Source organism: Pholis gunnellus (assembly GCF_910591455.1).
Source record: "Pholis gunnellus genome assembly, chromosome: 19".
Classification (NCBI taxonomy): Eukaryota; Metazoa; Chordata; class Actinopteri; order Perciformes; family Pholidae; genus Pholis; species Pholis gunnellus.
The window spans coordinates 16,031,476-16,045,863 of record NC_136546.1 but is presented as its reverse complement, the minus strand read 5'-3'; the positions used below and the strand labels follow the sequence as shown (position 1 = coordinate 16,045,863).

Here is a 14,388-nt window from a genome sequence, read left to right as displayed (position 1 = left end):
ATACGCTGAGTGTCTTGCACCTTTTTTTTTTTCCCATGATCATCATAAACAAAAAATATATTTTCTTATTGACCTTCACATGTGATGGTCTTTATCTGTACTCATTTCCTCATTGATTGGTGCTTATCCATGTTAAAAAAAGAGATGACATTTCAACTGCTATGATCCCAAATTTCTACACATTCCAAACTCTTACATTTTATTGAAACTTTTTAGGCTTCATGCAGCACATTTTCTGAAAACGTTCTCCTCTGCTGGGCCTCTGACTCTGTGCCAGTAGTATGCTTCTACTCCAACATCCAACCCACCGACAGACATGCAGTTTGTTTTGGCCTGCAGATGTTTGCAGACTGAAATGATACACATCTTTACAGTGCATACAGCATGTCCAAATATTGTTAAACTGCGTACAAATTATGTTGAAAAATGATAATTTTAGATATTTGATAAGAAGAAAATAATAACTTTCCAGTGTAATTTGAGAAAACTGGTTGTCCCTGTTTCAGAATGCACTTAAAACACATTGGTGCTTTTTTAATGTTTAATATTTATTTGAAACTTAATTAAAGTTGCCCTGTAAAGTTGTTGACCACTAGTAGCACTATGGAGCGATTTAAAAACAAACAAACAAGTAGTTTAATTTTGACGTACATGAATATGTGCAACCATGCATGCAGGGGGATTTATATCCTCCCATCAATTTTACAATATTTCATGGATTACTCATCCTGCCATAAAAGGCAGTGAAGAAGAAGCCTGCTACATTTAAAACACTCTAAAAATCGGCTTAGCAAGAGGAAGAAAGTGCACTTAACACTTTTGTAGTATTAAAAGAAACCCACAATGCGTTTTGGTGAGACTAAATGTAAACGTAACTTTTATTTTTTACATGAAAACTTCACAGGGCACCTTTAAATAAGTGTGAGTTGTTAATGTCAGATCTGTTAATATGCATTACAGTTTCACAAGAACATTTTGAAATAGACTACACGAGACGAAGATGCACTTTGAAATACATTAGGCGCAAAACTTCCACATTTCCAAATACGTTTCTTCATCGCCCACAGATGATAACATTATCTGTGATGAACAGCTTTTCGTTTTATCAAGCTGAGCTCTTGACCACCTTATTTGGCAATCCAATAAAACTGCAGATAAGAGCAGTTTATTCTCTCGTTTGCTCTCTTGCTGCCAAACCGAATTCTTTCTCTGTACATTTCTCTCAACTATTTTACTCGCATAAGCATTTTTGATCCAACCCCCCCCTCCCCCCCTTCTCTCTTTACCGATGATGAGATTATGCTGCTACTTCCTCTTTGATAATCAGGATGTGTGTTCGTCGAGCGGGACTGCAGATAAGAGCAGAGTCTTCAGCGAAACATGGTCAAACAAATCAAAAACCTGCCTCTGTGTCAGAGACCTTACTCGGCATGGGTCGACTCTCTGTTCTACTGTACATTCATTATCACCTCGAAAATCAATCGGACGACCCAACAGATAAAGAATCACAAAAATATCTCTTCCCTTTAGGCTTCATCTAGGCACTTAAAGAAAATTATTCCTGTACAGAAATAAAGCATGCATTGTTTTGTTGTTTTTTTTTGTCTCAGAATTCAGATAAAGTTAAGTATCAAAGTAGATCTTTGGATTTGTAAACAGTATCCAATTCCTCATTTTGCATTGTCTGTGAAAAGGTGTCCCATACAAACACAGTGCACACGGACAACGTCAGAAGCTCGCCGGCGATTGACCATAAATCGACATCTTCAGCATGTCATGTGTGTCCTCCGCTAATCTCTGCGGCTGTATGTGAGTTAGTTATGGTTTCTCATGTAAAGAGGATGTGGATCTCGTACATGTTCATCATTTTAAATGTGAGTTCCTCTGAGCCATAACTCACAACAGACAAGAAAAATATCCTCGTATACCCCGATGGTCTACCAAATCGATCTTCGATGAGAGAACCCTAAAAGTGTTGTGTCAGCCTCCCTTACTGGCATCTCTCCCTGTGTGCTCAGCTCCTCCTGCTGTGGCACCCTACCCCGGGGGAAAGCCTTTCTGTGGCCCACTGCCCTGATCCAGGTTCCTTGCCCTCATTTGCCCTTGATTCCTTATTCTCTTCTTTTATCTGTCTAATTTTGCCTCGTGTTCTTCCTTCTCTCATTTCCCTCAATTTCCCATCTCAAGAAAGAGATAAAACGATCAGCAATCATCCCTTTCAAGGAGGTTCCACCGGTTACACAAAAGTGTGTGAATGCACACAGAGTTTAGTTACAGGGTAACCAGGAGGCGTACATAGGGTGGTGCTGAGGAGGAACGTAATACTGGGGAAAGGATGGAGAAAAGGGGTAGATGGGCTGAACCTGCGCTACGTAATAGTTGCTGAAGTTGCCGTCCGAGACATAAGGAGCCGGCTGGTAGAAGCAGGTGACGTTGGCGGTGTTGGGGATGGCATTCTGCTCGGCCAGGACCCGCAACGCCAGCGAGGAGATGAGGCTGAGCGTCTGACGCCTCTCATGGCCCATCAGGCACACCGTGCTCTCCTGCACCACCTCGTACAGCGTGGCCAGATAGTCATACTTCCTGTCCTCCAGGTCCACAAAGTGGTTCTGCAGGTAGGACTCCAGCTTCCGCCTCTGCACGCTCACGTCGGGGAAGTCTATGAAGAAGCGCGAGCACATGTAGCGCTGCAGCAGTTTCATCTCGGTGTCGGAAGCTGCGCGGAAACCCCGCACCAGCAGGTGGCAGTACTTCAGCAAACCCCCGCCTCGGATCTCCTCGGGGCTCCTGGTGCAGATGAGGCGCTTGCGTAGGTGATCGAGGGCGGTGGGGAAGTCGCCGTAGACACTTTCCCCGAGAATCGTGGGGTGGAAAGTGGCAGCCATGGGGTGCTCCGAGCACTCGTAGAAGAGTAGAAGCGAGTCCAGGCGGATCTGGAAGGAGTCCACGCTGAACTCAAACTGCCGTCGGAGAGAGTCCACGAACTTGAGCTCCACGTTCTTGCCGCGGTTGTTGGAGAGGGAGATGAGACTCCAGCGGTCTGAGTCATTGCACACTTTCACCATCTTTTGCACGTACGCCTCCTAAAACATACAACAAGTGAAACGTTAGACGACATCATCGACAAAGTTTAATGCCTTTCATGTTTGTGCAAGTTTTAAGTCAATGACTGAAAAATATAATCAAGCAATAGAAAACACTGTTGGAGTTATTAGGTTCATATAGATGGATATAGATTTAACTTTCATATCTTATGAATCAGAAAACACACAAGCATTTAGTTAAACATAAACCATCATAAAACCATTTGGCTATGTGTTTCCTATAACTTATAAGGGCCATTGCAACATAATCAGAGCATACAGTAGGCTACAGTGATGAGTGTCAGATGAGTCATACAGCCTTCTTTCTGTCTGTTAACTAACTCTTCTTCTCTTTCCCTCCTTTCACAGCTGTAATATGGTGTTAGTTCTTGCAACCGTGCATCAAACACTTCTGAAACCACACATGCACTGCTGGGTGTGTTTAAGAATGATTGCACTGTGGGTCTTACACGGAGATCTATTGGATAGAAAATACTCTAAACCAGGCTGGGAAGGCTCCAACAACTGGACATTAATGCTATTTGCACCAGAAAAAATCTTGGATTAGGTCTGTTAGTCGTGATGTTTTGTTGATCACATCTGTTGGTGGGCCATTAGTGGCCCGGCAAGTCCTTTGTATCCAGGTAACTTAGACTTATTAATGTGGATCCAACACCAATTGGATTAGACAGAATCCTCTTTGAATTGGAAACCAACCTTTTTACTATTTGAAAGCTTATATCTCTGGTTGGAGATATTCAGGGCAGATCTCATATGAGGTTACTTCTCTGTCTTTATCACGCAATCAAACCAATTAAGTTTTGGAGCAAAACACTGCAATTCAATTTTTTTTTAAATTGCATGTAAAATAAATTCATGATTACATTTATATTAATGTGAATCCAAAGGTGTTCCTTGGTGTTGAGCGGAATCTCGTGTGACCGGACCTACACTGACAAATCAACAAAATGTAAGACACGTCTCTATTGGCCAGTCTCGACCTTTGTTGAATACTCGATTATGATTGGTCAATTACAGCATTCAACTATGAATAACAGACGTTGCTATGGACAAAGACTTCATTTTCAAATAAATATATTTGTGTGAAATTAGTTAGTAGTAGTGAAATAAGTGTGATACAGCGAGCGGGTCATTATTGTGAAATAACCCTTAACATGGAGATCTCAGAGAGGTCTTGCATCACCCTGAAGGGGTCTATAACATCTTTAGTACAATAACAAGTGTTGCTTAATTGTCACTGTGATCGAAACTGGCCAATAGAGACTTGTCTTACATTTGGCCTAAGTCCCGCCCACGAGATTCAGCTCAACAGCAAGCAAACATTTTGGATTTGCATCAATCCATTTTTAATCACAAATTGATTTTACTTATTATAAAACATTTTGATTGCACTGTTGATAGTTTGAACCTACTCTGCTTGATGCATAATAAAGACACGAATGCAACCCCATGAACTCAGTCTTGTTAAGACTTCTGTTCATTTCATTTCAAGTGCATTAAAAAAAATATGTTCACTTTCTTCCCTGTCAGGTTTGAAAGATTAACAAACAGTCATGATGTATAACTATACTACCTTTAAGGTCACTGGTGTGATCTTTTCCTTATTCACTCCCTCTGGCAAGAAGTCTAGAAGAGAGTCCAGAACGATATCTTTCACTATCTGAAACTCCATCTCTCCTTTCAAGTCGGCGCAGAATATTAAGTCCAGATCTTTCCATCCCAGACCGCTATCCTCGTGCAGGACGTAGCTGGCGGCGGAGCCGTTCAGTCGCACCTCCCGGACATGTATCCGCTTCTCCTCCATGCGGCTCCGGACCACATTGACGATATCTCGTGGCTTCACCTCCAGAGTGGGGAAGCTCCACCGGCCGTGGATGGGGATGGATCCGGTGAGGATGGTGTCCAGCCGCTGCACTTGCTCCCAGTTGAGCACGCTGAGGTTGATGCTCTCCCCGTCCGAGCTGCTCTCGGCCGCAACAGACTCAACACTCTCGTCCATGTTGTGAAGAGGTAGAAAGAAGAATGTAAACGACAAAACTTTCCACTAACTCCTGCTGGAGTCGTGGCATCAGCCAGCTGCAACTTTGTGAATTGAACGTTCAGAGCCAACGTCAGTCATTACAACAATGTGCTGGACGTCGAAGCGTCTCTACGCAAGACGGAAATAACTAGTTGGGCGGCGTTGTGCGTGTCCTACTTCTTACATAAAGTCTGTAGTCCAGACAAATTCAATTCATTAGCTTCCCAGCCGTAAGGCTTAGTCACTGCTCAGCATCTGCTGCCCCGCTGCGCGCTCCGCTCCGCTGCTGCGCTGTCGCCAAACTTTGGAAGGCAGACACCGACTATAAAGGTCGAAACAATTGTTCCTCACTAATTCAGCTCTTCATTACGCCCCAAAGGCTCGCTGACGCATCCATTGCAGCCGAGAAAACGTTTCATCCACCGCAGAAGTTTTACTTCTCTCCACTTTGACTCACTTTTACGCACAGATTGCGCGTCCCTGCTGCGTAACGTCAACTTTACGCACTCGTTTTGAGACTACTACACTTTTCCACTGCACACCTACTTTCAGAAAGAGGTGTTAGGCTGCTTTTCCTTTACATGTTGGCCGAGTGTTGCTCGTTGGTACTGCGTAATGCCACAGAGGTCCCACTCCACAGCTGCTGAAGAAGTTGTGACCAGAGCGCTACCAGTCTGAGAGGCGTTGGGCGGGTCGGCCTGATTGACAGCCCACACTCACTAATAGCTGCCGTCGCTTCCCATAGTTACTGTGTGTGGCTGCAAGGCTGGAGACAGAGGCGTGTCTGGAGAATAGGCGTAAAGAGAGAGAAGGAGACAGATCGAAGGCTGACCCCTCACCAAAACTCGCCTTGAATCGATTTATCGGCACTCCTTCTCCTCTCCAAAAGTCACACCGCACTTGTCCTATACTTTCCATTAACAACAGAGGTGCTGGTCGCTTTTCTGTTGCTTTTCATTCAGTTTGATCATTGCAGTGATGTTGAACTTGCTCAGAAATCTGTGCATTTTATTTTAACAAGTAGACGCCCAATATTTGATGAAGAATGTGATGAACTTGTACCTGATACAATCACGGTCAGGCTAATCACAAAGAATGCTGAACAGTCGATCTTTTGTAATTCACTCTAGATAACAGCATCACAAATGTAAATAATTTCACCGGCATGTTACAGTTGATGTTTCACAGGTGAGGACAGGAATGCACAACGCCCTCGAGGGTTTTTCACCGACCTGCATGATATTTGTGTGAACCAACCAGTGGATAACTTACAAACGTATAGAAGTGCATTACCTGTATGTATATGCAATGTCATATAAATACAATTAACACAAAATAGCTGTATTTGAAGCATGTCTCTGATGGCACCTATGATATGTAGGATGTAAGCCGTCTGTCAGCATGTAGGGTATAGGCCATACAGTCTGCAGGTTAGTTGTCATGAAGAATCTATCAGTGCAGAGCTTGGCGCGGATATCTGCGTCACCGCAGACGAGATCCATAAACCAGCTTACCGCAGATTAACCTGTATGTGCAGGGCCACACATTCACAGAGACACACATATGCATGCATGCGCACGTATGTGTGCACACTCACACCTCTGCGCATACTGCAATGCATATGCCACTTCAAGGTATTGTTACTGCATGCTCGGTGCATGCTCTGATCGTAAAACGTGGAAAAAAAGCATACAGTAGTTTTTGAATATACTCTCTGCATGCTCGTTATCTGGTAGCACGTCATCTGTAAAGCATTTAAGCCATAACGGGACAGATATGTAATGTGACACATGTTCTATATCATTTAACAATAATATGGCATTTAGGTCAAGTTTACTGGAACTATTTTAAGTTTCAGGGACGTTTGTTTATTCAGTGGTGTGTGGGAGCTGTTTTCACTTCTTGGAATTGCTTACATTCCGAGTCTCGTTGGGTAAACTGTGAACAGAGCAGCAGCTTCTAACAACTCGAAATGTGTAATAAACAAATGCCCCATCAAGAAAATATTAAAACCTAAAAAGTTATTGACTTCCTGACAATGTAGCTCTGTAGTGTGACTCAAGACAGCAGGTCAGTAGCACTCTGCACTTTCCTCATTAACTGCAGGCTCAATGGCAGGCTTACTGCTGGGGATGCTTACCATGAAGCTGCTACTTACCTGACCTCTGACTTGTCAAGTGGATGACACTGGCTTGGTTTGCAATGTCTGACGACATCAGAGGATTGGAGAGGGGATTTCAGACAGACCCCCTCATTGAACTCCCAAAACGATTGTCTCATACTGTATGGGAAACAAATGTGTATGGGTGAGCTAAACGTGCATACATCCCCCTATTATACACAGAAACCTGGTAGTAAATGAAACCAAGAGCTTCATTCAAAAAGTCAGACAGTGTGTTCTAAAGTATCTCCTTCACCCTGTGCACCCGTCTTCTGCTTTCAATCTCTTAACCCCTCCCTCTGTCGGAGTCCGTCCTAACCCACTCTTCCTCTTTTTAGCTCGTTCCCCTTTCCACCATTCCCACACGTAGAAGTTCATTAAGAGATTACAGTGAGCCCGTTAGCCGAACGTGCCTCCACTCTCCTACGTCCATCACCTCAGTCACTCAACACCTTCTACTATTTCCATTTATGCGTCTGGATTTCCATTAGCAGAAGGAAATCTGTCTGTGAGTCCATGTTGACCGAAGATACACTCTTTACTTGGGTCATCAATAAGTACTTCACTCTAATTTGTGTTTTTACAGACACCAGAGGAATGTCGGTTGTGGCGTTTTAGTGCATTGTTTTACATCAGCATTTGCTGTTAACGTGAGATTTTATTTCAAGGGAAGAGTGTAGCTGCTCTATGGAGAAAAAAAAGGTAGTCTTACTACCTTAACCAGGCTGCTATTGTCTGGCAAACCAAGGGCCTCATGCAAGAACCACTTGTACGAACGAAAGTGGCCTCTAAGACTGATTTATGAGAACTTGCCGCATTCACCAATTTTCTCTTATTTCGAATTTTCCTCTTGGGTATGAACTCAATTTACAAGTGGTCCAGACCTGTCGTTGGAGTCGTGCAATTAGTCTGCTGTTATTCAAACCAAAATATTTTAGTTATGAATCTCCAAAAGCAGGACTAAAATCTCAGAACTTGTAAAGTTCTTCTTTCTATTCTTTGGTGCCATCTTCATGAATGAACACTTCCAGACATATAGGACAGGATGCTTAGCCTTATATGGCGTCATATTTAAGCTGGTCTTTTACACACTTATCTGAAGTTGGGAGTGTTTGCTGAATGTGGCTCGCAGAAATGTAAGATAAGAATACGAAAATGTTTTTTTGCATGAGGCCCAGAGAGGGTAGCTAGCAACAACAGCATCAGTAGCATCAGCTGGAAGACGGGACGTAGGTCACTGGGTTGGCTTCACCATATTGGTAGCACAGAGGGTTGTAATGGCTGGACCTTAAGAAAAGACTGACCCATGCTCTGGTTCATTGGAGGACTGCGACCAAGATTTACCTTGTGTCTTCCATTGTAAACAGTGCATAAAAACTTCATACCCATATCTACCTCCTTTTAATTAAAACAAAAAGAAATATTAAACGTCCGACTTTGCCATCATTTCTCTTGCATGCCTGTATAATTAAATATTCTTGTGTCACGTATTTTATTGTGAAAGAATTCTAATCTTTGAACTCATTGTTTTTAGTTGTATTTTATTTGTGTAATGCAGTTTCTATATCAGGGTTGGCAGAACATAGTCCATAGGGGTTGCAGAAATAATTGCAGCCTGCTCATACTGGTTCATGCTGGTTGTCCCGCAGTAGCTGCTATCTAGTACTTTAGCGCAAGTAACGATTCATCATGCAAACAGTTACAGACCTTCCTGTTTCTGCTACTATGTATGAAATTCACATTCTCAGTCCATTTTCCTTTGACACACATATAGTAGTCTGGATGTAGAGCACATAGTAGCTGGTGTAGCTAATGACACTGTATGCATGCAAAGACGAACCTCAACAGTATTTCCAATCAGTTTTAACCCTGACCTCAGTAAGAGACCTTTGCTGAGTAGTAGTGTAAGCCCCCACTAAACTCTTCCACAGCCACTAATGAGATTCGCTGACATGCCCTGCGCTGTAAGCCATCCTGCAGCGCTCCATGAAGGTGCTCCGTGTGGGACTATGTTAATGGCACACACAAACTGTAAGAATATTGTGTTGAAAAGAAGACAGGACGGTGAAGTCGAGATTAAACGGCTGGTTTTCGTATCACGTTTATTTATCAAAACATTAGAGTTACAGGAAAACACACACTCTTGTAATCGTTTCCATCTTTAAATTGAACTTCCACAAGAAGTTTATCGCCAATTAGATACTTGTCTGACCACACTTGACGACACACATGTGCATCGTTAAAGCAAAAACACACATTGCTTATGTCGAAATTATCTTCACAGTCATGCAATGCAAACAACATGAAATGAAGATGTTTACAATTTGTGTATCATTAAAAAAAAATCCCACAGCAGATAATAAATGTACAAAAACCTGTGAACTAAACTCAGTGTTTTAATGCGGCCCAGAGGTTCATACACTCCCCCTACATACAGTATACGTTCCAACATGTTGTGAAAAGACTGTTCTGCTTTCCTGACCTGTCATCACTGAGGGCAGCAAGCTGCTGTGCCAAAATAAACAGGAAGTGAATTGCTCTATCTGTGACTAAGCTTCCTGTGTGATACTGTGGTTGGAGTTGTCAAGACCACAGTGACTCTTCTGCCCCATGTAAACAGACACATGCAGACAGACACATGCACAAACACGCATCATGAATTAGCTCTCAGCTGGGACTGAAAAATGAGTTTTAGAAGCAGTTTGTTAACCAGCGCTTCCCAACCTGCGAGTCTGGGACCCCACAAGTGTTTGCAAATTAAATCTGAGGGGTCCTGAGGGGTCCTAGTAACAGGATGGGAAAGCAGGGGGAAATCTGTCCATCTTCTCTGATATTAGTAAAAATCAGAGAAGTACAAATCAGACTTTAGTTGAACTGGTTACAATTATATGCATTCAAGGCTGGATTACCAGCCAGGCACTCCACGTTTAAATAACAACAGATAAGTTATTTGCAGTATGATTTACTCTCATCTCACTTTTCTTCCAGTTTCATGGGGAAACTGGAAAACCCCTGAATAGTCTCAACAAAGGCCACACAGCATGAAGGTGCTACGGTGCCATCTGCTGGATTTCAGGAAACGACCCATGTTGTACCGCATTAACTGGAGACCTGCTGACTCTGACGTCTCTCACTAGGCGGCGCTCTTTTCATACTGCTTGCACATTAAACACTGTGCCTATCCTTCCACTTTGTTATTCTCTCTTTCCCACACTCCAGACTGCACTGCAAATGTTTGCACATGTATTTGCACAGCTGTGTTGGGTAAACAGTGTCATCCAAGAGCCAAGTTAGGTCATTCTATCCTTTTAATGAGTATGAGTGATGAGTTTAAAATGAGTAAAGTGCACTAATGAAAAACATGCAACCATGACAAAATAACCAAAGTTATTTGTCGATCATTCGCAGCGTCTCCTTCTCTCTTCACATGTGTATCATATGTGTGATTGAGAGTGAGACGCAGCTCTTGTTCTGTTCAGAATAATGCTGACGTTACAGATATTCTAGTTGAGATCTCATCCTTGTGTCATTCAGGTTGCTTGACTGATGTGACCGCTGTCTCAGCAACATTCAACGCGTTTGTACTTTTCTGCAGTTTTTCAGCATTGTTGTGCTGTTTCCACGGCAGTGGCTCACATCTTCGCCTGTTCCTCATCTTTGGGACGGATGACTCAAACGACTGGTGCAGCGGAGGCGAACGCTTAGACTTAGAAAAGTAGAAACAAATGCCTTTTGAGGGATCATCAAAGTTGTGTGTGCACATCTCCGAGACCAATGTAATGGTTACTGATCACTGACATCATCTTACAGTCCGTACTTTGTTCATGTGCACATGTAAACAGGGTGGAAGATGACATTGTCGCTGTGCTTTTGCATCTGCGACCTGTTTGCTACCATCAAGAGTCGCCTCGGTCATATAGGAAATGTTGAAATGGCACAGAAAATAAAAGCACAGCAAACACACATGTGCAGTCACACCCTCCTGCTGACAGACGGCTCATAAGATCAACAGTGTACAGCTTAGAGCAGGTTGAGGATGGGTTTTATGGAGATGATCTGCAGGTGATGTGGCAGTAATTTTGAGCCGTGGTCAGTCATTTGGCTCTTCTAGTGAAAGGTTTAAGGGTGGAGCGCCACTCCTCCGCTCTTCTGTCTCGACGTCTTTTAGAGTACAACCTTGGTGAACACTGATTCATGGTGAGGTGTTCTTTTCTTACTCCCCAAGTAGAGCCGTGTTGGCCGATGGGAGGGACGAGGACAGCAAATTAAACGATAAAAATAGTGTCTGGTGTATAATTGAGGTCTTGGATGAAGACACAGGAGAGTGAAATAGAGAGAATAAAGTGAAGACTGCATGCAGTGATGATGAGTTGGACATCAGAGAAGGGTGGGGAAGAAGGAGGGGGGCTGGAAAGCATAATAAACAAAGCACTAGGAGCAGAGGTGGATAAATGATGAGGAGCCTGAAATAAAATTGCTAACTCAACAGAGGACCACGTCAATGCCTCACACACAGCATCCAGCCGGCTGGGTCCATCCAAACCTGATGTCACCTTGTCTATTTAGAGAGTCCTGTTTCTCTTCTCACACTGGCCCATGTTTCCTCTTGACTTTGTTTCAGCTTTCTCCACCTCCATCTCTTCCTTTTTTTTAAGAAAATCAGATGCATAGCTCTGTGACTTGAATCGAATGATAATTTAAGCTACATGAGAGGCACAAACTGGAGCTAATGTCATGTGTGTTGACAGGCTTTGCATTTTCTCATGCTAGCCGTGTCATTTTCTACTTGAAAAATGTGTGTGTGTGCGTGTGTGTGTGCTTCCATTTGTGTGTGACTGAACGATTGTGAATTTTAAAATACGTTTCTTACATTCAAATCTGCACCGTAATGCGACATGGCCAAAGGACCATCAACAGCCTTCAGTGATCATTTGAACTTGACTCATTTCCACATTCCTGGACTGTGTTTCTCGAAAAGTGTGGACTGAATTCTTTGCTGTTGCCTCATAAATAATTTCTGTGTTTATAATCAGAGCCTTTCCTGTTTGGAGCGGAGAGGAAAAGACACTTAAAGGTCGATTGTTGTCAGAGAGAAGTGTGTCCGTGTGCGGTGGGTAAGAATTGGCAAGAATTACACCAGATGGAATATCTTTCACCAGAAATATTTTCGCAGATGACTTCACCGTGTAGCTTGTAGATGCTGAGTTGGAATAATGCCTTCACGTTTTGTTTCAACAGCTGATTTACAAGCAGTGAGCCACTCTGTTTTTTTTACCCTTACATTCAGTATCAGTGAGTAACTACATCATCACACCTTTGTCAGGCTGCAAAACAATGAAAGCAACGAACAGCACATTAGCTTAGTGGGAGTTCGGGTCACTCTAATGCATAACAACGTTTAAAAAACTAATCAATCAAAGATTTCCTGCCAGCTGGCTGATGGTGTTTTTGTGAAAGCCAATCATGGGAATGTGCAAAAGCCAGATTAAGATCAACAGCTGCACGTTATTTCACTTCATTATTATTTTTCTAAAAGTAGTCGGTCAGCTTCAGTTCAAGTATGTGCATCAGCAGTGTAAAGGACACGGTTTGTTCTCTCTGTTTTTCTTTCTCCTTTCATTCTTTCTCATTCCTCTTTTCCACCAAGGATGATACTGCAGTTTTCATTTTCCTTTACATCAGTACTTGTATTTATACACTTCAATCAATCCCTTTATTTGCCCCCGAAGGGCAATTGGTAGTGAAACAAAGCACATCATTACTTGATATAAATACAAAATAGAAATGGGTAAAATGAAGACGCAAAAGTTCGAAAACAAAATGTGAATAAAACATGTTTAGAAATATATTTAGAATTTGGATCTTGAATGGGTTTTCCCCCACAGAACAGAAGCCATGTTTCTTTCCAAATGTGGCACAAATTTTTACAAAAGACAATAAATGCAAACGTGCTTTTTTCCTCCTGCTGTTGTGTGAATATTATGATTTTTGGTTATTGAGGCATTTTTCCTGGTTTTATGTAATAAATTACGGAAGGTTCAGGGGTTTTTTTCTTTCTTTTTTACGTGTTAATTGAAAATGTGCATAAAACAACTGGATGAAATGCATCCACTGGTTAGTTGAGAGATTGCAGAAGGAATTATAGAGTTTTACTGTTAGTCTTTGCTAATGGAAGTCTAAAACACAAAGCAAGATCTGCATATTTACATTTTTGTGTCGTTTTGGTTACATTTGAACCGAAATAATATGACTTGAAATGGGAAAAACAGTTGCTAAGTTAAAAGCTAATATAATATTGTAACTTCAATAAAACAATGTTGGTAGTTTGATTTCTCTCGAGATGTTTGCCAATCAGAAACTACAGCGATTGAGAGAACGAGGAGAGAACATACGGCGGTCAAACAAGGACAGAGACATTGCAAATCAAATGACGAGTTGACATTTTCATTGGCTGCATCTCCAGCTGTGCGTGAGATGTGAAACTTGGCTACAAAGCTAACCACACAGATGGATCCACAAAGACAAAGACGATAAAATCATACAGTAGATAGTGAATGATTTATCCATGTGTCATTATGTGTGCAGTTCCTTTGACAAACTGTTTCTCACTATTTCACATGACTGATTGAAATTTTCGGTTTCACTCCCAAAATAGGGAACCCAACAAGCTGTCAAAGCGTATAGCATGACGTAGCACACAGCGGCTAATCAACCGCACAAAGACAGAAGTAGAAAAGAGAATGACTAAGTCTGTTTGAGCAGTTCGTATTTCAAGCCAGGTATGGTTGCATTGAAATAACTTTATTTATGTTTTGCAAGTACATTTGACCACGCAGACTGTATCTGCCAACAGTCAGACTCTGTTCAATCAGCTGAGCGCTGGTAAACACATCTCATAGTTACCATTAGACGTGCCAGTACTTCATCCAAACCAGCATTTTTAATAGACACATAAAAGAGACATGTGGCAGTGGTTTAAACATTTAAATTAAATCTGAGCTGCAAAGTTTCCACAGAAGTTGGAAATCGTCTGCCATCAACTTCTCGTATTTCTTTTGTTTGAGTTCAAACAGAAGCAACGACTGAATAGTCGAGGGCATCTT

The 14,388-nt window shown here is 42.3% G+C and overlaps 1 protein-coding gene across 1 annotated transcript; it reads right to left on the bottom strand.

Annotated features, from left to right (window-relative positions):
• Nucleotides 1–2,235: 2,235 nt before the first annotated feature.
• LOC306711389 (terminal nucleotidyltransferase 5A-like) lies at nucleotides 2,236–5,212 on the bottom strand. The gene is made up of 2 exons (XM_079180325.1): nucleotides 4,678–5,212; nucleotides 2,236–3,083 (listed from the first exon to the last, which is right to left on the bottom strand). Exons 1-2 carry the CDS (start codon nucleotides 5,101–5,103, stop codon nucleotides 2,268–2,270), a joined length of 1,242 nt encoding a protein of 413 aa, XP_079036451.1. The 5' UTR covers nucleotides 5,104–5,212; the 3' UTR covers nucleotides 2,236–2,267.
• Nucleotides 5,213–14,388: the final 9,176 nt, after the last annotated feature.

Coding starts and splice junctions, on each gene's coding strand:
- LOC306711389 (XM_079180325.1), bottom strand. CDS start 5,103: ATGGACGAGAGTGTTGAGTCTGTTGCGGCCGAGAGCAGCTCGGACGGG. Junction 3,084..4,677: donor TCACACCAGTGACCTTAAAG/GTAGTATAGTTA, acceptor TGTATGTTTTAG/GAGGCGTACGTGCAAAAGAT.